Consider the following 25,199-nt stretch of genomic DNA (forward strand, 5'->3'; position numbering starts at 1 on the left):
ACAAAAATAAATAAGTAAACATCCCTTGTAATAGAAATAGGCATGACAGGACCTCTTTAATGTGAGATCTGGGGTCAAAAAGACCTCACATCTCACATCTACACTAAAAAAGAAAAAAAAAAAATTTAATGATGAAAAAAAAAATGGGCCCTTTAAATCCGTTGCTAGGAAGCAACGTATGGCGTCGCTCCGGTCCTCCAAGGCCATAGAGTGGAGTGGGAGACATCTTGCCCTTTACTCGACTTCCTGCCTGAGGGGACAGCAGACCGCATCGCCCTAGGGGAAAGGGCAATGCAGGAGTGCGAGTCCCTCCACATCATCACGTGATCAGGCGCCATGACATATCGGCTGGGCCAGTGCAATGCGCCGGACGCATGTTGGTGAGGGACCATGGGTGGAGGATGGTGTTGGTGAGGGACCATGGGTGGAGGATGGTGTTGGTGAGGGACCATGGGTAAAGGATGGTGTTGGTGAAGGACCATGGGTGGAGGATGGTGTTGGTGAGGGACCATGGGTGGAGGATGGTGTTGGTGAGGGACCATGGGTGGAGGATGGTCTTGGTGAGGGACCATGGGTGGAGGATGGTCTTGGTGATGGGTGGAGGATGGTCTTGGTGATGGGTGGAGGATGGTCTTGGTGAGGGACCATGGGTGGAGGATGGTCTTGGTGAGGGACCATGGGTGGAGGATGGTCTTGGTGAGGGACCATGGGGGGAGGATGGTCTTGGTGAGGGGCCATGGGTGGAGGATGGTCTTGGTGAGGGACCATGGGGGGAGGATGGTCTTGGTGAGGGACCATGGGGGGAGGATGGTCTTGGTGAGGGACCATGGGGGGAGGATGGTCTTGGTGAGGGACCATGGGGGGAGGATGGTCTTGGTGAAGGACCATGGGTGGAGGATGTGGAGTTCTTGGGTCTGTACACCTGTTGAGCCCATTACGAGAGGTTCCCACCATCCCTGTGCTGAGTTCCCGGTACACCTGTTGAGCCCATTAAGAACGGTTCCCACCATCCCTGTGCTGAGTTCCCGGTCTGTACACACACGGTGCCCTTTATGAGGGATTCCCACCATCCTTGGTGGGAGGAGCTGGGTGGGAACACTCAATACTCCCAGGTAGACAGAAACAAAGATAGGAATTCAGGTAGGGGACCTCACTGATAGTTCCCCCACAGAGACCCTTCAGTTATGTATATGAGGGTGGTGTGGGCTCCTGGGCTATTTCTGACTTGTTTTTCTTCATTTAGAATCCAGAACATCCCAGAAGATGAAGCGCATCCCCCGGAGTGAGATGGTGCAGAGATCCAAGAGGTATGTATATGTATATAGCACATTTCCAAACTCCACATGTAGAGCACCCCTGAACTCTGCACTCTGTGTGTAGCACACCCCTGAACTCTGCACTCTGTGTGTAGCACACCCCTGAACTCTGCACTCTGTGTGTAGCACACCCCTGAACTCTGCACTCTGTGTGTAGCGCACCCCTGAACTCTGCACTCTGTGTGTAGCGCACCCCTGAACTCTGCACTCTGTGTGTAGCGCACCCCTGAACTCTGCACTCTGTGTGTAGCGCACCCCTGAACTCTGCACTATGTACGTAGCGCACCTCCGAACTCTGCACTATGTACGTAGCGCACCTCCGAACTCTGCACTATGTACGTAGCGCACCTCCGAACTCTGCACTATGTACGTAGCGCACCTCCGAACTCTGCACTATGTACGTAGCGCACCTCCGAACTCTGCACTATGTACGTAGCGCACCTCCGAACTCTGCACTATGTACGTAGCGCACCTCCGAACTCTGCACTATGTACGTAGCGCACCTCCGAACTCTGCACTATGTACGTAGCGCACCTCCGAACTCTGCACTATGTACGTAGCGCACCTCCGAACTCTGCACTATGTACGTAGCGCACCTCCGAACTCTGCACTATGTACGTAGCGCACCTCCGAACTCTGCACTATGTACGTAGCGCACCTCCGAACTCTGCACTATGTACGTAGCGCACCTCCGAACTCTGCACTATGTACGTAGCGCACCTCCGAACTCTACATGTGGAGCATCTCTAAAGTCTGCACTCTGTATGTAATGTGCTCATTAGTGTCCCTTTAAGACAATCCCACTGTTTTTGATGCAGTTTGTGTTCGTGCGGGGGGAGGGGGGTTTTGGGGGTCGTGGTTTAGTTCCTACCCTGATTATAATAAACTATGTAAAGCAAATATAAGTGTTCATTAGAAATGTCTAAGCAGATAATGGACACTTGATTTGCTTTATATAGTTCATTATAATATTTTTGATTACATATATATATTTCTGATTGTATTGGGGATTATACTGCTATTGGTAATATTTGATTGTGGCCCCAGCGCCGCTATATTAGGATTGTGAAGTCAAACTTTGGCCATAAATTGACAATTTATTACAGTTTATTTAACCACATTAAGACTGCCCGCCGCAGATTTACTGCAGCAGGCAGCTTCTCCTGCGCAAACCAAAGTAGTCCTAAGTCGGGCGCGCGCGTGGTGCTGGGGGGCGAGCGCACACCACCGGTGGTGCGCTCCCGCCCCCACTAGGCAGCGGGGATGCCGATGCAGGGGGCCGGCAGCCTTAATTGCTGCGAGCTGCCTGCGATCGCTCCCCACTGAGAGAGAAGAATGGTCAGCTGTTGTAAACACAACTGACCATTCTTCTCCCTGAAATTATCACAGAATGCCTGTGATCCTTCTATATAGGAACACAGGTCTCTATGATCATTTTGCAAGCCCCACCCCCATACGGTTAGAAAACACTCCCCTAGGCTCACACTTACCCCCTTGATCACCCCTGGGTTAACCCCTTCCCTGCCAGTGTCATTATTACAGTGACAGTGCATATTTTTAGCACTGATTACTGTAGTAATGTCACTGGTACCCCCAAAAGTGTCAAACATGTCAGTTAGGTGTCCGATCTGTCCGCCGCAAGTTTTTTCATAGACATTTTGTATGCATCCTTTTAATCTGTTTCACCATTGTCCTTGTTTAGATAGCACACTCGTCTTTTTTCACAAGTAATAATTGTAGCCTGCAACAATTTTTCTCAGGGAAACGGCCACAAAACATTTTTTTAAGTATTAGGCTGCAATATTTTGTAAAGAAGTCCATCAACTGAAAAGGTGTATTAAATCATTGAACTGTTTGAAGAACACCAAGAAGAACTGAGATTTACACATAGGGCCTAAATATGCCAATTTTACACGTCTGTGGTCGACTTTCAAGTGATAAGGTCACATAACTCATTCCAGTCCTCCCTTTGTTTGGACTGCTTGGCTGTGGATTATTGTTTCTGAGTTTATTTTTCCTCTCTTTGTTGTCTAGAATATACGAGCAGCTCCCAGAAATAAAGAAGAGGAAGGAGGAGGAGAAGAGGAGGTCGGAGTATGAAACGTACCGGCTGAAAGCTCAGCTCTTCCGAAAGGTCTGTTCCAGTAACATGTAATACACGTAAATGGCCACAAGACGGCAGTATCTTGTAGTAATTTAAAGCGGAAACGTTTTTTTAGATAAAAATACCCCCGGGACAGTCAGGGCTAGTACATTTTATAATGGATAGCCTCTGATCTGTCCCGGGTTGCACTTACCTGTAAGAAGAAATACTTACCTTGAAAATGTCTTGTCCAGCGCTGCCATCTCAGGTGTGGGCAGCTGAAGCCGAAGCGTCCTCTTCCGTGTCCCCTTCGTCCCACAGTGCCCTGCACCGGCCCCGCTCGTCGCTTCCGGGGCAGGCGCGTCATCCTTGCACAGCTTCTGGGCATGCCCAAAAGCTGTTTAGCAGGGAATGACGCGCCTGCATCGAAAGTGACGAGCGGGGCCGGTGCAGGTGCATTGACTCCTGGGAGCGATGATGTTCAGCTCCCAGGAATCAATGCAAGGAGGAAGTGACGCGGAGGGAGGAAGAGGAAGAAAGGTAAGTATATTTTCTTCAATAACAAGGTAAGTAACCAAAAAAAAAAAAAATCGGGAGCATCCATTTCTTTTTCAGGTGACACTCAGCAAGAGGATGGCCCAAAGTGGTTTTTGAGGCCGGAACTCCGCTTTAAATTGAAAACCCACGCTAAATCAATATAAAATAAATGGTGATAAAGTATAATATATAGATCATGCAGCTGCTGCTCACCAAGTAAAAACTTAGATAAAACTTATAAACAAAAGGACAGCACTTGCAAAATAAACTCACAGGTATATAAATCAGTGTTGCAAAAAATGTAATGTATATGTAAACATGTACAATTGATACTAGAGCTTCAATAAATGATAATTAGTGCAATGTATAAACATATATGATTGATAAAGCACAAAGTGCACTAGTGCATTAATAGATAATAATTAGTGCAATACCAAACAAGTGCAATGGTACTTGAATAAATCCAATATAATGTGCAATAATTACAGTAAAAGTGCTGAAAAAAGTCCAATAAAAGTTTTTCCACTTTACCACCGGAGGATTTTGCTGTCTTACATCCAGGCCACTTTTTGCGATTCGGCACTGTGCGACTTTAATTGACAATTGCGCGGTCGTGCGACGCCGTACCCAAACGAAATTTACGTCCTTTTTTTTCCCACAAACAGAGCTTTCTTTTGGTGGTATTTGATCACCTGTGCGATTTTTTGATCATGCGCTATAAACAAAAAAAGCGACAATTTTGCAAAAATAACAATATTTTTCACATTTTTTATATGAAATTCCCCCCAAAAAAAATGTAAAAATCAAAATTTTTTAAAATTTTTGGCCAATTTGTTTTCTGCTACATATGTTTGATAAAAAAAATCACAATAAGCGTATTTTGATTGGTTTGCGCAAAAGTTATTGCGTTTACTAACTAAGGGAAAGATTTTTGTCATTTTTGGTGTTTTTTTTTTTTTAACGAGTAATGGCGGCGATCTGCAATTTTTTTTTTTTTTTTTTTTTTTTTGCGGGACTGAGACATTGCGGCGGACAGATCGGACCCCTGACTGACATTTTTGACACTTTTGGGGGTACCAGTGACATTACTACAGTAATCAGTGCTATACATATGCACTGTTACTGTAAAAATGACACTGGCAGGGAAGGGGTTAATTTTTATTGGAGAGGGAGGGGTTAATGTATGCCTGGTGCTTACTGACATGTGTGGGGGGAGGGGACTGTGTGACACAGGGACAGATCGCAGGTTCAGCTATGCTGAACCATGCAATCTGACCCTGCCTGTCACTTAGGAGATCCGCCCGCTTTGTTTACACAAGCGAGCGAATTTCCACACTAGATCCCCGACGATCGGGGGAGAGCGGCGGTGATCACCGCCTCTCCTCCCCTGGCCCGACTGCCGCTGTAACTGTAAACAATGGGAGCGTGCCTCCGGCGGCGCGCGCGCGCCGCCGAGAGAGGGACCTACGTCGCCAGACGATAACGAGACACTGTGCCGCATTAGCAGCACAGTGAGCAGTGCGGAAGTGGTTAAGCGGAATTCCGGCCTCAAAATCGACTTTGGGCCATCCGCTTGCTGAGTGTCACCTGTAAAAGAAATGGATAATCCCAATTTTTTTTTTTTTTTTTGTTTACTTACCTTGTTATTGAAGAAAATATACTCATCTTTCTTCCTCCCTCTGCGGCCGCGGCCCGCGACGTCACTTCCTCTTTGCATTGACTCCTGGGAGTTGAACGTCATCACTCCCAGGAATCAGTGCACCTGCACCGGCCCCGCTCGTCACTTCCAGTGCAGGCGCGTCATTCCCTGCTAAACAGCTTCTGGGCATACCCAGAAGCTGTGCAGGGATGACACGCCTGCCCCGGAAGTGACGAGCGGGGCCGGTGCAGGGCATTGTGGGACGAAGAGGACACAGAAGAGGACGCGCTGCCTTCAGCTGCCCACATCCGAGATGGCAGCTCTGGAAAATAAATTTTCAAGGTAAGTATTTCTTCTAAAAGGTAAGTGCAACCCGGGACAGATCAGAGGCTATCCATTATGGAATGTTCTAACCCTGACTGTCCCGGGGGTATTTCTATTAAAAAATAATTTCTCTTACGTCCTCCGACAGTCGCCGCCCACTTCATATTCATCACCATTGGGGTTATGTCCTTTATTCCGTAGGAGTAGCTAGGCAATAGAATATGTTAGTACAAAGACTTTTAACATATCCCACCCCCAGGGGGTGGTCCCCTCAGTACATAACCCTCCACTTCCTGTATCCAACTCAGTTTCATTTGTCTAGCTGTCCGGAGTAGCTGGAAGTTTCTGTGCTGGGGCACCTTGTCTCAGCTCTCTTTCCTTTCTTTGGATTTTATTTGAGTTTTTTCTCTCTTTCTTGTTAGCTGTTCTTTTACCAGCGTTAGTTAGTTCTTCGGAAGAAGAGGATCATGCGGGCTGCGTCTCGGGCTGACCCCCCTGGTAGCAGGCTGTGGGTCAGTGGTTTCTCAGCCCGCCATCGAGCGTTCAGTCAGGTATCGCTCCTGAGTTATCTGAACGACCCATCCCTGTTCCGTGCAGGGATGCCAGGTGAGGTGGCTACCTCACCGGACGCTGTGCGGTTTCTCAACCCACCTTTTGATGCGTCCTGGATGCGACTCTCCCTGCCTCATGTGCGGCGGTTTGTTCGCCTGTGCGGGTCCCCCACGCCATGTAAGAGGTAAGTGCATTTATGTGGGGACCTGTCTGTCTGGGGGGTGTCAGTCTGGGACTGTGTACCTTGCCCTGTGTTCACACTATTACGTTTTCCCTATCTCTCACATTGCATGCTGTGGGCTGCAGGAGGGGGGGCTGGCTGCACTCTGTGTCAGTTTTCTGTCTGTGTGAACGGCTGTGTGCTGTGGGGCTTGAGTTTCTCATGCTTGGGGCACATTACAGCGCCGCTGCGGCGGTTTACCATGTTCCTTTTTGGGCAGATGGTGTGTTTTACTTCTCCCTTATGGGGTGTGGGAGCGGCGGTTTCGGCGCCGAAACGGCGCCATTTTGGCTGCGATCGCTCCGGCCGCATGTTTTACATGCATGGCGGCCATTTTCTTGTAGCCTCCATAGGCTTTCATAGAGCGCCCTGTATGCCAGCACTTCCTTTCCTTCAGGAGCACCGCAGGCAGCAGCAGCAGCACCGTTCTCTCCAGGTTAATTTCTCTATATTCCCTGTATCCTGCCTTGGTATACTTGTCCCTGTGGGGGTCCCTTGTGTGGGGTGCTTAGTGTGAGTGGGCTACGATCGCAGCGCTCTCTTAAAGGGGCGGTCACCCATTTATTTTTGCTACTACAAGGGCATGGATTCTCAGGGATGCAAGTTTCCTGCCAATTTAGTGGGAAGCCAGGGGACTGCGGTTTCCCCCCCCGGGGGGATTTGGCTGCGATTGTGGCTAGCCTTGCGACTCAGGTGCAAATGCTGGTGGCTGCTCAATCCTCTAAAAGGCCCAGAGTTCAATTTCCTCTGATTCAGAGGGTGATGGTACTGGGGCTGCTGTGGCAGAGATCTCCTTATCGGGGTCTCGTTCCTCCCTGGACCTTATAGGGTCAGAAATGGAGGCTGAGGTAGAGGGGGTTGATAATTCTCCCCCTGGCTCGTCTGAAGAGCTTGCACTCATGGATGAATTGGTTGCTTCTATCAAGCACACTCTGCGTTTGGAGGAGGGCACATGTCCTCCAGCTGCCTTGGCGGCTTATGGGACGCAGAAAAGGCGCAATTCATCGCAGATGTTTCCATGCACTGATGATTTTCAGCGCGCTGTGAAAGAACGATGGCGTAATATACGCAAACCCTTTGCTGTACCAAGTAGGTTTAAGCTGCGCTATCCTTTTACGCCCGCTACTGATGGGCGTTGGTGTGTCCCACCTCCGGTGGACCATGCGTTAGCAGTTTTGAACAAGTCCACTGCGATTCCTGCAGAAGACACCCCGGTGTTCCGGGATGCCACGGACAAGAGGATGGAGTCCCTTGCCCGTCGTACCTATTCTATTATGGGTTCTATGTTGAAAGCTTTATTTGCTTCACTTATGGCGGCCCAGGCGGTCGCAAGCTGGACGCAGGTGCTTAGGCGTGTCCTGGTGGCTGATTCTGCCCCCCAGGCGACTTTGGATATGGTGGATCAAATCCACCAGGGTGTCATGTATTTGTGTGATGCGGACCTGGATATGGTTCCGTTGGCTGCACGTGTACACAGTGTGGCGGTGTTATCTCGCCGCCTGGTTTGGTTGAAGTGTTGGTCTGTGGATCAATCTTCACGTAAGACCTTGGCCAATCTGCCTTTTGATGGTTCTCGCCTTTTTGGCGAATCCCTGGATGCCCTAATTAAAGGGGTCACGGGGGGTAAGAGCACGCTCTTATCTCAATCCCACGAGACTAAGACGGCTCCTGGGAAAAAAGGATGCTTTCTTTCGGCCCCCTCAGGGGTCCTTTCGTGCCTTTCGGTCACACTTTGGGGCAAGCCGTCCAAGGGTCAAGGCTCCCGCAGGAAGCCGTGGGCAGGTAAGCAAAAGTCCGGCCAATCCGGTTCTGCGGCCCACAACAGTGCGGCCTGAAGGGGCGCCCTCACCCGATTCACAGGAAATCGTTCGATCTGGCTACTAGATCGAGTTTTCTCGCTCGGCCGGAGAGCAGATTTTTTCCCTCAAGTCTTCTGTTATCCCCGGAGCGTTTGCGGGACCTGCATCTAGCGGTGCAGGACCTGAGGGCTCAGGGAGTGGTGGTCCCGGTGCCTCATCGGGACAGATTTCGAGGGTTCTATTCCAATCTGCTCACCGTGCCCAGGAAGGAGGGCAAGGTGCGTCCGATTCTGGACTTGAAGGCGCTGAACCGCTTTGTGCGGGTGCGCAAGTTCCGCATTGGAATCACTGCGGTCGGTGGTGGCTGCCCTGGTTCCGGGGGAGTTCATGGCTTCCATCGACTTGAAGGATGCGTATCTTCACATCCCGATTTTCGAGGGTCACCAGAGGTACCTTCGATTCGCCATAGCGGAAGATCATTACCAATTTGTGGCGTTGCCTTTTGGTCTCGCCTCGACTCCGAGGGTGTTCACCAAAGTGCTGGCACCGGTTCTGGCTTTGTTGAGGGCCCAGGGCATTTCGGTTCTGGGGTATCTGGACGATATTCTGGTTCGGTCTGCGACCAGCCAGAGTCTGGAGAAGGATCTGTCCGTCACGTTGCAGACTCTGCAGGAGTTTGGTTGGACGATCAATTTTCCAAAGTCGACATTGTGCCCATCGGTTCGGATTTCTTACCTGGGTATGATTCTGGACTCTGTCCAGGCGAAGGTCTTCCTGCCGGAAGAAAAACTTGCAGCTCTTCAGGAGGCAGTCAGGTCCCTCAGGGACGTTTCATCTTCGTCCATTCGGACGTGCATGCGGTGTCTGGGATTGATGGTCTCGGCTTTCGAGGCGATTCCCTTCACCCAGTTTCACACACGGGATCTCCAAGCGGAGATATTGTCCAAGTGGGACGGGCGTCCGCAGTCTCTGGATCTCCAGATGTCATTAAGTTCTCAGACCAGAAGGGATCTTCTGTGGTGGCTTCAATCCCCCTCAGTATCGGGGGGCAAGTCTTTTCGTCCCCTTTCATGGACGGTGATCACCACGGACGCCAGCCTGTCTGGCTGGGGTGGTGTTCTGGGCGTTCTGTCAGCCCAGGGTGTTTGGTCGACGGAGGAATCCTCCCTTCCGATCAACGTTCTGGAACTGCGAGCGATACTCCTCTGTCTTCGTCGTTGGACGGACAATCTTCACGGCTACCCGGTTCGGGTGCAGACGGACAATGCCACGGCGGTGGCTTACATCAATCACCAAGGGGGCACCAGGAGTGCCCGGGCGGCTCGAGAAGTGGCCGCGATTCTGTCTTGGGCCGAGACGCATGTCCCGACGATATCGGCAGTTCACATTCCGGGGGTGGAAATTTGGCAGGCGGTTTATCTGAGCCGCCAGACCCTGGACCAGGGGGATTGGTCCCTTCACCCGGCTGTCTTCCAGATGTTGTGCGCGAGGTGGGGTCTTCCGGAGGTAGACCTGTTTGCGTCTCGTCTGAACAACAAAGTACCACGGTTCGTGGCAAGGACGCGCGATCCTCGGGCAGACGCGTCAGACGCGTTGGTTGCCCCGTGGCTTCAGTACCAACTGATGTATGCGTTCCCACCGATTCAATTGCTGTCCAGGTTCCTTCGCGGAACCGACCACGGTGATTCTTGTGGCACCGGACTGGCCTCGCCGGTCCTGGTACGCAGACCTCGTAAATCTGGCAATCGACGCCCCGTGGCGTCTGCCTTTTCGAGAAGATCTTCTGTCGCAAGGACCGATCTTCCATCCTGCTTTACAGTCGCTGGCCTTGACGGCCTGGCTGTTGAAACCGACGTCCTGAAGAACAGGGGTCTTTCCCCTGAGGTCATTCACACCTTAATAAATACGAGGAAGTCTTCCTCGGGGAAGGTTTATTACCGTACTTGGAAGGCGTATTTTGCCTGGTGCGAATCCAGGGGTTTCTCTCCTGACACTTATTCGGTGTCTAGGGTGTTGCCCTTCCTTCAGACGGGTGTTGACCAGCGTCTGGCGCTGGCCACGATCAAGGGTCAGGTGTCTGCTTTGGCCGTTCTTTTTCAACGGCCTGTGGCATCTGATTCTTTGGTTAGCACTTTTGTGCAGGGGGTACGTCATCTGATCCCTCCTAGGAGGGACCCTCTTCCCCCTTGGGACTTGAATCTAGTTCTATCAGTATTGCAGCGTGCTCCTTTTGGAAGGATCAGGGAGATCTCGCTGTCTTTGTTATCCAAGAAGGTCGCCTTTTTGGTGGCTATCACCTCGACTCGTCGAGTGTCGGGGCTGGCAACCTTGTCCTGCAAGTCTCCGTATCTGGTTGTGCATTTGGACAAGGTGGTCTTGCGACCTAACCCTTCTTTTCTTCCAAAAAGGGTTTCGGACTTTCATCTCAATGAGGACGTTGTCCAACCTTCGCTTTGCGCGAAGCCGAAGCATCCGACGGAGGTGTTGCTTCACTCCTTGGATGTTGTCCGGGCGATTAGAGTATCTCAAATCGACTGAGTCTTTTCGCAAGTCGGATGCCTTGTTTGTCCTTCCGGAAGGTCCTCGGAAGGGCATGGCGGCGTCGGCTTCTACAATCGCCAAATGGATCAGACAGACCATTGATCAGGCCTATGCTTTGAAGGGGAAAGTTCCCCCTGTACCTGTGAAGGCGCACTCTAACAGATCTCTGAGTACGTCTTGGGCCTGTCGTCATGGGGCCTCTGTAGTCCAGGTGTGTAAGGCGGCGACTTGGTCGACCGTACACACTTTCACGATATTCTACAGAGTAGATGTTCAGGCATCGGCTGATGCTTCCTTTGGCCGCAAGGTTCTTAGTGCGGCAGTTCCCTAGAGCCCTTGTTACGGGTTCTTTGGCTTTTTGGGATATTTGTTTTTTCCCTGGGTTTTCTTGCTCCTGTTGAGCGAGTGTTTTGTTCTTATGCCCAACTGGTTTCCTTCCTTTGGTAAGGTTCCTTTCTCTGATGGGGAGACGGCGTTGCCTTGGGCGCGGCTGCGTTCTTCCCACCCCTCATGTTTACACTGCTTTGGGACATCCCCATTGGTGATGAATATGAAGTGGGCGGCGACTGTCGGAGGACGTAAGAGAAAACGGAATTTTTGTAAAATCTTACCTGTAAAATTCCTTTCTCTGAGTCCTCCGACAGTCCCCGCCCCTCTTTTGGGGTTTTGAAGTACTCTCTACTGCTATTCCACTGAAACTGAGTTGGATACAGGAAGTGGAGGGTTATGTACTGAGGGGACCACCCCCTGGGGGTGGGATATGTTAAAAGTCTTTGTACTAACATATTCTATTGCCTAGCTACTCCTACGGAATAAAGGACATAACCCCATTGGTGATGAATATGAAGTGGGCGGCGACTGTCGGAGGACTCAGAGAAAGGAATTTTACAGGTAAGATTTTACAAAAATTCCGTTTTCCGAGGCCGGAACTCCACTTTAGGACCCTTGGATATAGTTCTCACTGGGCAGAGAGTATGATAAAAGGCTTGCATAAAAGAAAACAGTCCCGCAGACCGAATGCTTCTGGGAATGCTGCCGGCGCGTGTTCCACGGACTCCAGGAAGTGACGTAATTGGTTCTGCCATTACCGGAAGTGCGTCAACGCGTTTCACCCCACCTCCCAGGGCGTTCTCAGATATAGAGACCATTACCATCTATTGATACAGTAGTATCGGCACTCCCAATTGGGAGCATATTTCTACACATACAGTTTTTTCTTGTGTTCTCTTTTTAATATATGTCTATGTGATTTTATTCTTTTTGTTTCAATAAAACATGTATTTTATGCAACAATTGCGTTAGAGTTGTGATCCTCCCCTTCCCTTTGGCCTCCATAAAGCCCCATCTTTTTATTTCCCTTTTTTGATACAAATGATGAACATCATGCTGGGAATGTTAAAGCTGAAATGTATGTATGTAACCCCTTCCCTTGTCCCCCCCCCCTTTCCTTTCCTTTCCTTTCAAACTCTTTTGGGAAGAACACATCCCTTGCATCCCTTTAGACGTTCATGCCCAAGCAGCTGATCAGTGGATTGCACAGCTAAAGTCTGAAGCACCCTGAGGCTAACAGGGAAGACCATATATATAAATGCTTTCCCTTGTCTCCCCTTCCTCTCCTCTCAAACTTTGGGACCCAGTGATGAGAAGAAGGGAAGAACATATCCCTGGCATCCCTTTAAACCAGAGGTATGCAAACTGTGGCCCTCCAGATGTTGCAGAACTACACGTCCCATGAGGCCTAGCAAGACTGACAGCCATAGGCAGAGGCATGATGGGACTTGTAGTTTTGCAACAGCTGGAGGGGCGCGGTTTGCATATCCCTGCTTTAAGCTTTCATGGTCCTTGCTATTGGCCTCTGCGTGCTTCAGACTTTAGTTGTATGATCTGCTGATAAGTTATTGAAGTATACATTACACTTGGAACATCATGTTTGGGAATGTTAAAAGTCAGAGAAATGTATATATAGAACATGTTTTCCTTGTCCCCTCTTTCAAACTCTTCTGGGACCCAGTGATCGGAAAAAGGGAAGAACACATCCCTAGCATCCCTTTAAACGTTCATGGTCCTCCCTTTTGGCCTCTGGGTGCTTCAGACATTGGCTGTGCAATCTGATGATCAGTTGCTTGAGCATGCATGTCTAAAGGGATGCCAGGGATGTGCTCTTTCATAAAACACTCGGGAACAAACTGATTAATGTTAGGGAAAGCTAATAGCTGTGAAAGGCAGGCCAATGACTTTTGATTGAAGTTGTTCAGGCAGGAAATTAAGGTGGGCTCAGCTGTCTGCTGCAGCTTCAAAGGGTTATAGCATGGAGATGCAAGTTTGCATGGAGAGTAGTAAGTTTCAAAGTTTCATCTCAGGGACAAATGTGGGGAAAAGTTAAGGCTGGAGTTCAGCTTTATTACACAGATCGTTGGGGGAGGGGGGTTTAAAGGGGCATTACCTTGAGAGGCAGAATATGGAACTCTGAAAAGTCCTAGAATAGAAGGAGATGGATGGGGCTGTTGCCATGTTGTGTAATCTTTTCTCTTTTTTTTTCCATCTTCTTATATAGAAAGTGACCAATCACATCCTGGGCAGGAAGATTCCCTGGAACTGACCGCAGGAGGAATCCCGCACTTAATCCTCACTGCAGTTTGCCTTAATCCCTCTTATGTGAATCTAGAACTCAGCACAGCGCTTGTCTGTTTTTATTAATGTGATCCGTGTGTTTCTACATTATTTATTTGTGTGTAGCTTGTACATGTATTTATAACACAATGTATTTTTCTAAGAATATAGCAGAAAGTTATTTTTGTTTTCTAATTTTAATATTTGTTTAAAACAGATTTAATTTAAAATTTACTTAAAACCCAAGTGCAATGTTAGAATGTAATACCTCCCCTTTGTGCCCTTTCTCCCTTTCTCTCTTCCTAATTACCATGCAATTAAATTGTTTTAAAAGATATTCTTGTTTGAAAAATATCCCTCCAGTTCACAACACCCCTCACCGGACACTTTCACCAGACACCCCCTCACCAGACACTTCCCCCCCCCCGACACTTCCCCCCCCGACACTTCCCCCCCCCCCCGACACTTCCCCCCCCCGACACTTCCCCCCGACACTCCCCCCCCCCCGACACTTCCCCCCCCGACACTTCCCCCCCCCCGACACTTCCCCCCCCCCCGACACTTCCCCCCGACACTTCCCCCAGACACTTCCCCCCGACACTTCCCCCCGACACTTCCCCCAGACACTTCCCCCAGACACCCCTCACCAGACGCTTCCACCAGCACCGCTTCTTTTGTTCCGATCAATCTTGTTGCTGACTTTTAGGTGTAGATTTTTGTTGCAATTTTATGATGTGATATTTGCATTCCCCTTAGAAGGTCATTTCAGGTTGGTTATACTTTTTAATTTAGTGCAGTATGGTACTTTGTTGGCTTGATTTATCTGAAAGGGGTAGAGGGGTGGAACTGCTACTCCATGCATTCGTGGAAATAATTTTTTGAGGAGGGGTTACACCAGGTGCAGCTCCTTTTAACCGATATGTGTATGGTGGTATCTGGTTATGATATTCTCCCAACCCTCCCCTCTTTCTTTGAGCAATATTTGAGGTAGGTTCATCTTGAGGTAGGTTCATCTGGAGGTAGGTTCATCTGGAGGTAGGATCACCTGGAGGTAGGATCACATGTAGAAGTAGGTTCCTCTGGAGGGAAGGTTCATCTATAGAAGTAGGTTCCTCTGGAGGTAGGTTCATCTAGAGGTAGGTTTGTGCCCTTTCTCCCTTCCTAATTACCATTCAATTACATTTTTTTAGAGATATTCTTGTTTGAAAAATATCCCTCCAGTTCACAACACCCCTCACCAGACACTTCCACCAGCACTGCTTCTTTTGTTCTGATCAATCTTGTTGCTGACTTTTAGGTGTAGATTTTTGTCGCAATTTTATTTTATTTTCATTTCAGGTTGGTTATACTTTTTTATTTAGTGCAGTATGGTACTTTGTTGGCTTGATTTATCTGAAAGGGGTAGAGGGGTGGAGCTGCTACTCCATGCATTTGTGGAATAATTTTTTGAGGAGGGGTTACACCAGGTGCAGCTCCTTTTAACCGATATGTGTATGGTGGCATCTGGCTATGATATTCTCCTAACCCTCCCCTCTTTCTTTGAGCAATACTTGAGGTAGGCTCATCTATAGAAGTAGGTTTATCTACAGCAGTGGTTCTCAACTCTGGTCCTCGGGACCCACCAACAGGCCAGGTTTGCAAGATAACTAAATTACATCACAGGTGATCACATTTGCTGCTCAGTGATTGCAGTATTCTAATCTGCATCTCCCCAAGGTAATACTTAAAATCTTGCCTGTTGGTGGGTCCCAAGGAATGGAGTTGAGAACCACTGATCTGGAGGTAGGATCCTCTGGAGGCAGGTTCATCTATAGAAATAGGTTCCTCTGGAGGGGAGGTTCACCTGGAGGTAGGTTTGTGCCCTTTCTCCCTTCCTAATTACCATTCAATTACATTTTTTTTAGAGATATTCTTGTTTGAAAATTATCCCTCCAGTTCACAACACCCCTCACCAGACACTTTCACTAGCACCACTTCTTTTGTTCCGATCAATCTTGTTGATAACTTTTAGGTGTAGATTTTTGTTGCAATTTTGGATGTGATATCTGCATTCCCCTTAGGTCATTTCGGGTTGGTTATAATTTTTAATTCAGTGCAGTATGGTACTTTGTTGGCTTGATTGTTCCCGAAAGGGGTAGAGGGGTGGAACTGCTACTCCATGCATTCGTGGAAATAATTTTTTGAGGAGGGGTTACACCAGGTGCAGCTCCTTTTAACCGATATGTGTATGGTGGCATCTGGCTATGATATTCTCCTAACCCTCCCCTCTTTCTTTGAGCAATGCTTGAGGTGGGTTCATACGGAGGTGGGTTCATCTTGAGGTAGGTAGGTAAACTAGGAGGTAGGTTTGTGCCCTATCTCCCTTCCTAAATTACCATGCAATTAAATTTTTAGGAAGTAGGTTCATCTGGAGGTAGGTTGACTTTATAACAAGAAGGAAAAGCGCCACAGATCTGAGGAGACTTCAGTGGACCGCACTTCATCTGGAGTGATGGACCATTAGAATATGATGACCTCAATCCTACGGAACACCTTTGAGATGAATTGGAATGACATTTTTCAGCCAACATCAGTACCCAACCTCACAAATGGGCTCAGATTCCCACAGATACCCTACAAAATCTTTCTTTGAGCAATGCTTGAGGTAGGTTCATCTGGAGCAGCCTTTCTCAACCATTTCAATACAGAGGAACCCTTGAAATACATTTCTGGTTTCGGGAAACCCCTGCTAAAAGTTAAAAATCTACAACTCATGACACATTAGTGTGACAGTCAGTGGGAAGAATGCTCCTTACTCTTGTCATCATTGGGAAGAATTACCCCCTTACAGATGGCTAAAAGGAACAATGGTGTCATTGGGAACTTATCTGAGAGGCAGAAATTGCCCATTGCTCAAGGAACCCCTAGCAACCTCAGGAGGAACCCCAGGGTTCCAAGGAACCCCGGTTGAGAAACCCTGATCTGGAAGTAGGTTCATCTGGAGGTAGGTTGACTGTATAACAAGAAGGAAAAGCTCCACAGATCTGAGGAGACTTCAGTGGAACGCACTTCATCTGGAGTGATGGGCCATTAGAATATGATGACCACAATCCAACGGAACACCTTTGAAATTAACTGGAATGCCATTTTTCCAGCCAACATCAGTCCTCGACCTCACAAATGGGCACAGATTCCCACAGACACCCTACAAAATCTTGTAGAAAGCCTTACCAGAAGAATGGAGGATGTTATAGCCACAGAGGGAGGCCAACTCCATTATAATGCAGTGAAAGGGAGGCGGAGCCTGCGTGCCTGACGCCGATCGTTCGGGTGGAACTCTCACACACTGAATGCCATACAAGCAGGCACGGCTGAGTGCCCAGCAAATGTGAGTTACCCATTTTTTCTGAATAAAGCTCATTCCTATACAATCAGAGAGCATTTCACACACTTGGTGGTTCCTTATTAACTCTCACGGGATTGAGGCTTTATCTCTGGACACTTGGATATATCATTCACCATTTTGGAGCACCTTTTATGGACACTATATTGTTTTCATGAGATCACTTACCATATTGTTTTCATGTGATTACCTATTTTATTTTGTGCACATCTGGTGCAACACGTTTTGATTTTTAACCACTTGCCTACAGTGCACTTTCACCCCCTTCCTGCCCAGACCGATTTTCAGCATTCAGCGCTCTCACACTTTGACTGAGAATTACTCAGTCATGCAACACTGTACCCATACAAAAATTGTGTCCTTTTTTCACACAAATAGAGCTTTCTTTTGATGGTATTTGATCACTACTGGGTTTTTTATTTTTTGTGCTATAAATAAAAAAAGACTGAAAATATCGTGAAAAAACAAATTTTTCTTTGTTTCTGTCATAAAATTTTGCAAATTAGTCATTTTTCTTCACAAATTTTGGCCAAAATTTATACTGCTACTTATCTTTGGTAAAAATAACCCAAGTAAGTGTATATTATTTGGTCTTTGTGAAAGTTATAGAGTCCACAAGCTATGGTGCGAATCATTGAAAATTGATCACACTTGATCACACCTGATGTACTGAAGGCCTATCTCATTTCTTGAGACACTAAAAAGTCAGGAAAGTACAAATACCCCCCAAATGACCCCTTTTTGGAAAGTAGACATTCCAAGGTATTTAATAAGCGGCATGGTGAGTTTTTTTAAGTTGTAATTTTCTCTATCGCTCATTGACAGACGTAGTCTTCTTGATTCTCAAGAGCTGGGTTATGTTGTCTCCGCAGGAGTAGGACTAGGCAGAAAGATAAAACGTTCTGGCTCCACCTTAGGGGCAGTCCCTGAGGGTATATCCTCCCTCTCTCTGCTACAGGGAATCAGTTTTTTTCTGTCTAGTCAGGAGTAAGGACCTAAGTTCCTTGCTGGGATCTTTTGGTCCTGGCAAGACTTTTTTTCTTTAAGAAAAAGACATTTTTTAGGTAGTTTTCTCCAGTGTTTTTTTCCTGTGAGATCTTCAAGCAAAAAATGCCGGACTGGGCGACACTTGTGGTCACCCCAGCTGGCCTACGAGCGCGCGCAGACCATGGCATTGCGCTTGGTCGGCCGCGACATATTCAAGTAAGTATGCGGGGCCGGGCGACGGGCTGGATGTTGAGATCCAGTGGTCACCCCGGTTTCTGCCTACGAGCGCGTGCAGACCAGAGCTCCGCGCTGGGTCGGCCGCGACGGAGTCCCAGTGAAGGGACTGACTTTGCGAGTTAAAAGTCTCGCTTGGACGCCAGGTACCAGAGAGTCGAGGCGTCCGGAGTGGTCCACAACCCCCCACCCCGGTGGAGAGGGTATTGTGAAGAGAGGGTGCCTGTCGGTTCGGTATGGTGAGTAAACGTTCCCTTTTTTCCTCGTTATGAGGCAGTATGTATTATGGGCCCCTCCATATATGGTCAGTATATATCTGATACTTACAAGTCCCCCTTGTAATACAGCATGTGTTTGTGGGAAGTGGACTTGGTTTAAGAGCTAACACTCTACCCAGCAGACTGTAACATTACAGCAGACATAGGAGGTATAATCCTACCTTATGTGTAGTGTATCTTCTGTAGATCCATATATCGCCTCTTAGCAGAGATGCAGGTGGATGTGCTGGGAAAACGATTTCGGCGGTCCGCCGCCATTTTGCCGTAGACCGAATGCATGTATGTCCTCAGGTCACGCCGGCCGCCATGTTTTTGGAGTCTTATGTCTCTTCTATGGGGGCGGCCATGTTTTGTGAGCCCAGCTACCTCGTGGAGAGCTGGGAACGCCGGAAGGCGTACACAGGGGGCGGAGCCACGCCTTCTACCCGGGAAAAAGCAAACAGCTCCTTCCAGTCTGTGTAAGACAGACGCTGACTGCAGTTGGTTGGAAACTGCACTGCATCGGTTGGTGAGCCTTGGGGGTCCCTCTCTCTCTCTGTGGGATCGAGAAGCAGGTACTCTGAGGAGCGCTATTGCGCTAGGGGGAGACACACAAAAAAAAAAAAAAAAAGTTTTTTTGTTTTGCTGGCAAAGGTGTCCTGTATTAACATGGACCCTGCCACTCATGTATCTCCTCCGGATCCCCTCGAGGGGTCTGCGGGATCCTCCAGCACCCCATTGACAATTGAATCATTGTCAGCTATTATGGAAACTTTTGTGTCCCGGGTGGAAGTGGCTTGTCAGGGACAGGGCGCAAGAAAGCGACCCCCGCCTAACCCCTTATTATCTGAAACCTCGGATTCAGACTCTGAGCCTATTTCTGCAGTTGCAGGTACTTCATCTGGGATTGGTGTCTCGGGTCCTGTCTCTTCAGACAGTGAGGAGGATGTTTCGGCATCCGCCATAGCCCGAGAGGAAGCGTTGGTAAACGCACTCATTGTATCTGTTCAAGAGACTCTAAGGTTACAGGGTATTCCATCGGAAATAGCTGAAACTGAAATCCCTTTTGGGACTAAAAAACGCATCAAAGTGGCGAAGGTTTTTCCATTGCCCAAATGTTTTGGCAATCCAATCGAAGAAGAATGGCGTCTGCCAAAACGCACTTTTACTATTTCTAAACGCATTGACAGGCGTTATCCGTTTGAGGAAACCCTTATTAAGAAATGGACAGAACCACCTGTGGTGGATTCACCAATTGCTAGATTGAATAAAGCCACGGTTATTCCTCTAGAAGACGCTCCGTCTTTTAAAGATCCAGTGGATCGCAAGATAGAAGCTATGTCTCGCACCATGTTTTCCTTGATTGGATCAGCTTTCAGACCTATAATAGCTATTGGTCTGGTTTCGCAGGCTGTAACTGAATGGACCAAGTGGTTACGCCGGGACTTAGAAGAGGTCCCTCAGGCGGTATCAGATTTGTTGGAACAAATGATACAGGGGTTACAGTTTGTGTGTGATGCGGCGTTAGACGCCACTCCATTATTGGCGCGAGCATCAGTCTCAGCAGTGGTTCTCAGGCGTACACTGTGGCTAAAAGGTTGGTTAGCCGACCAAGGTTCCAAAAAAGCATTGGCTAATATCCCCTTTTCAGGAGAGCGTCTATTTGGAGCCAACTTAGATGAGATCATTAAAGATCTCACGGGTGGAAAGAGCACCTTTTTACCGCAAAATTTTAAAGGTAGAGGAACTCGTCAAAGACGAGGGCCTTCTTTTTCTGCTCACAAGAGGTTTTTTCGTCCCGCGGGTGAAAAAACTAAGTCCTCCAAAGCTCCTGCAGGAGGCGTCAGGGGTCGTTGGTCGGGCAAGCAAAAACCCGCCCCCTCCAGACCTGAAGATAAACCATCCAAAGCCTGAAGGTGCGCCCCCACCCATAACTGGGGTGGGGGGACGTCTTCGCCGGTTCCCGGATCCATGGCTTTCCAGAATCCCGGACAAATGGGTTTGCGAAGTCATAAGGTCAGGGTACAAGATCGAGTTTCGATCTCTCCCACCGGCGCGATTCTTCCCTTCCAATATCCGACTATCCTCAGATCGTTTAGAAGATCTGCGGAGAGCAGTCACAGATTTACTACAACAAGGAGTGGTAGTCCACGTTCCTTGGACAGAACGGTTTCAAGGGTTTTATTCAAACCTGTTTACAATACCCAGGAAAGAGGGCAAAGTGCGTCCAATTCTGGACTTAAGAGCACTCAATTCTTTCGTCAACATAAGAAGATTCAGAATGGAGTCCATTCGCACGGTAGCAGCCTTCCTGCATCCAGGGGATGTCCTAGCGTCCATAGACATCAAGGACGCCTATCTTCACATTCCCATTTTTGCAGGACATCAGCGGTTTCTACGCTTTTCCGTAGAAGAGAACCACTATCAGTTTGTGGCGTTACCTTTCGGTCTCGCCACGGCTCCGCGGGTCTTCACAAAGGTGTTGGCCCCAATGTTGGCACTTCTACGCCAAAGAGGCATATCGATCCTTGGTTACCTAGACGATCTTCTGCTTCATGCAGAGTCTCCTCAGACCTTGCTACAAAACATAGAAATTACTATGATTTCTTTACAGGAATTCGGGTGGCTGGTGAACCAGCAAAAGTCATTTCTGGTTCCCACCCAGAGGCTCGAATATCTGGGTCTAATTCTAGACACAGTCAGGACAAGAGTTTTTCTTCCGGTAGGGAAACTCCGAAAGATTCAATCAGCAGTCCAGTTGTTACTGTCCAACAGCTGGTCTTCCCTTCGGACATGCATGAGGGTTCTGGGGTTGATGGTGGCTTCGTTCGAAGCAGTCCCATTTGCCCAGTCCCATACCCGAATTCTTCAGCAAGAGATTCTTCTCAGATGGAATCGGAATCCGGAATCCCTGGACAATCAGATCCGATTGAGCAAACAGACCAGAGAGTCTCTGGTCTGGTGGCTTCGGTCTCCGATGCTCAGCCAGGGAAAGTCATTTCTGCCAATATATTGGAAGATAGTGACCACGGATGCCAGTCTATCCGGATGGGGAGGAATTCTCGGTCAGTTATCTGTCCAGGGACTTTGGTCCCCGGAAGAATCCAGGTTACCGATAAATGTATTGGAACTGAGAGCGATCAGACTTTGTCTGATTCACTGGACCGAGCAGCTCCAGGGCAGCCCGGTTCGGATCCAGTCGGACAATGCCACGGCCGTGGCTTATGTCAATCACCAGGGGGGCACCAAGAGTGTCCGAGCGGCCAAAGAAGTGGCTTGCATTCTTCGCTGGGCGGAACGATTTGTTCCAGCAATCTCTGCGGTGTTCATTCCGGGGGTGGAGAATTGGCAGGCAGATTATCTCAGCCGTCAGACCCTGGATCAGGGGGAATGGTCCCTCCATCCAGACGTTTTCCACCAGTTGTGCCTACGGTGGGGCCCCCCCGGATGTGGATCTGTTGGCATCACGATTCAACAGGAAAGTTCAGAGATTCGTGGCTCGCTCCCGCGATCCTCTAGCAGAAACCGCAGACGCACTGATCGCCCCGTGGGGGCAATACCAGCTAATATATGCCTTCCCTCCTCTCGCGTTACTGCCAAGACTTCTTCGCAGGATAGAGGAGGAAGGAATCCCAGTAATCCTGGTAGCGCCGGACTGGCCTCGTCGAGCTTGGTACGCTGACATGGTCAGACTGGTGGCGGACGTCCCGTGGAGACTTCCTCTCAGGGAGGATCTACTGTCTCAGGGACCGATCTTCCATCCTGCTTTACGATCGCTGGCTTTAACGGCCTGGCTATTGAGACCCAGGTGCTGAAGGACAAAGGTTTGTCAGCTTCAGTTATTCCTACTCTAGTTGAAGCAAGGAAAGCGACTTCCAGAAAGATTTATCATCGCACATGGAAGTCCTACATTGCATGGTGTGAACCTTTGGGGTTCCGTCCTCGGTCTTATTCGATTAGTCGAATATTGGCTTTTCTGCAACAAGGGGTTGAGCAGAAACTGGCCTTGAGTACTATCAAGGGTCAGGTCTCAGCATTAGCCATCTTCTTTCAGAAGCCTTTGGCTACTCATTCCTTGGTGCGGAACTTCATCCAGGGGGTGCGACATCTGGCTCCGCCAGTGCACGCGCCGTTACCCCCCTGGGATCTTAATTTAGTGTTGTCGGTTCTTCAGAAACCTCCCTTTGAAGATATTAGGGAGATTCCTCTACCCACGTTGTCCCAGAAGGTGGCCTTCTTGGTGGCTATTACTTCTGCACGCAGGGTGTCAGAACTGGCCGCATTATCTTGTCGTTCACCATATCTGGTGGTTCATAGAGATAAGGTGGTTCTTCGTCCGAATCCATCCTTCCTACCAAAAGTGGTTTCAGAATTTCATCTGAATGAAGAAATTGTATTACCTTCCCTGTGTCCTAAGCCCAGTCATCCTCGGGAGTTTGCTTTACACTCCTTGGATGTGGTCCGGGCGATCAGGGTATACTTGAAAACGACAGACTCGTTTCGCAAGACGGATTCACTTTTTGTGATCCCAGATGGACCCAAAAAGGGGTTGCCTGCATCTGCCGCGACCATTTCCAGATGGATCAGACAGACGGTAGTACAGGCTTATTCTATTAAGGGTCGGGAGCCCCCGTTCCCTGTTAAGGCGCACTCCACTCGGGCGCTTAGTGCGTCATGGGCCTTTCGCCATCAGGCGTCAATGGTCCAGGTGTGCAAGGCGGCTACCTGGTCGTCGGTGCATACCTTTACTAAACATTATAAAGTTGATGTAATGGCATCGTCTGATGCCTCGTTTGGCCGCAAGGTTTTGCAGGCCGCAATTTGAGGAGACCAGCGGTCTACCTCGAGGGTTTTTTTCCGTTGGAAAATTTTTCTTTAGTCTCATTCTTTGTTTATAATGAGCCTTTAAAACTTCTAGTTTGGCACCGGTTGGGCCTTCTAGATTGGATTTGATTTTGTCAATCCCACCCCTCATTTGTGGCACTGCTTCTGGATGTCCCAGCTCTTGAGAATCAAGAAGACTACGTCTGTCAATGAGCGATAGAGAAAAATGGATTTTTGTAAGATCTTACCGTAAAATCCTTTTCTCTTAAGCTCATTGACAGACGTAGTACCCGCCCCTCTATCATTGAGTTGGGTTGGGTTAAATTCTCTGTACTGCTTTAAAACAGAACTGATTCCCTGTAGCAGAGAGAGGGAGGATATACCCTCAGGGACTGCCCCTAAGGTGGAGCCAGAACGTTTTGTCTGTCTTTCTGCCTAGTCCTACTCCTGCGGAGACAACATAACCCAGCTCTTGAGAATCAAGAAGACTACGTCTGTCAATGAGCTTAAGAGAAAAGGATTTTACGGTAAGATCTTACAAAAATCCATTTTTTTCCCACAATGCTTTGCAAAATGAAGATTTTTTTTTTTTTTCTTTTACAAATTGCCGTATTAACAGGTTATTTCTCTCACACAGAACATGTATACTTGCAACTACACCCCAAAACACATTCTACTACTCCTCCTGAGTATGTCGATACCACATGTGTGAGACTTTTTCACAGCCTGGCCACATACAGAGGCCTAACATCCAAGTAGTACCGTCCGGCATTCTAGGAGCACAAATTACACATATAATTTCCTGACAACCTATCGCACTTTTGAAGGCCCTGGAGCACCAGGACAATGGAAACCCCCATAAAATGACCCCATTTTGGAAAGCAAACAGCCCAACGTATAAATTTTGAGGCATAATGAGTCTTTTGAATATGTCATTTTTTTCCACAAGTTTTTGGAAAATGTGGAAAGAAAATGAAAACACATTTTTTTTACACAAAGCTGTCCATTTATGCAATATTTCTAACACATAGCATGTACATAGCAAAAATTGCACCCCAAAATACATTCTGCTATTCCTCCTGAGTATGGCGATACCACATGTGTAACACTTTTTCACAGCCTGGCCACATACATAGGCCTAACATCCAAGTAGCTCTTTACACAAAGTTGTCCATTTATCCACTTTAAGACTGGGCCTATTTTTGACACTTGGTGTTTACAAGCTAAAATCATTTTTTTTGCTAGAAAACTACTTGGAACCCCCAAACATTATATATTTTTTTTTTTAGCAGAGACCCTAGAGAATAAAATGGAGATCGTTGCAATATTTTCTATCACACCATATTTGCGCAGCAGTCTTCCAAATGCGATTTTTTTGAAAAAAATTCACTTTTTTGAACTAAAAAATAAGAAAACAGTAAATTTAGCCCAATTTTTTTCCATAATGTGAAAGATAATGTTATGCCGAGTAATTAGATACCCAACATGTCATGCTTCAAAATTGCGCATGCTCACAGAATGGTGCCAAACATTGGTACTTAAAAATCCCCATAGGCAACATTTTAAAAATTTCTGCAGGTTACTAGCTTAGAGTTACAGAGGAGGTCTAGGGCTCAAATTATTGCTCTCGCTCTAACGATCGCGGCGATACCTCACATGTATGATTTGAACACCGTTTACATATGTGGGCGGGACTTGCGTATGCGTTTGCTTCTGCGCACGAGCTAACGGGGACAGGGCGCTTTAATTTTTTTTTTTTTTTCCTATTTATTTTATTTATTATTTTTTTATTTTTACACAGTTTAAAAAAAAAAAATGTTTTGATAATTTTTATTCCTATTACAAGGAATGTAAACATCCCTTGTAATAGAAATAGGCATGACAGGTCCTCTTT

The 25,199-nt window shown here is 47.9% G+C and overlaps 1 protein-coding gene across 1 annotated transcript in view; it reads left to right on the forward strand.

Annotated features, from left to right (window-relative positions):
- ALMS1 (ALMS1 centrosome and basal body associated protein) overlaps positions 1 to 13,907 on the forward strand; it is a 111,327-nt gene extending 97,420 nt beyond the window's left edge. Inside the window, exons 16-18 of the mRNA XM_082250492.1 lie at positions 1,244 to 1,307; positions 3,351 to 3,450; positions 13,566 to 13,907. Coding sequence (XP_082106618.1) covers positions 1,244 to 1,307; positions 3,351 to 3,450; positions 13,566 to 13,610 — 209 coding nt within the window. The 3' untranslated portion in view covers positions 13,611 to 13,907. The remainder of the gene's footprint in view (positions 1 to 1,243; positions 1,308 to 3,350; positions 3,451 to 13,565) is intronic.
- The last annotated feature ends 11,292 nt before the right edge of the window (positions 13,908 to 25,199 follow it).

The sequence above is a fragment of the Pelophylax lessonae genome (assembly GCF_965119305.1).
Source record: "Pelophylax lessonae genome assembly, chromosome: 1".
Taxonomy (NCBI): domain Eukaryota; kingdom Metazoa; phylum Chordata; class Amphibia; order Anura; family Ranidae; genus Pelophylax; species Pelophylax lessonae.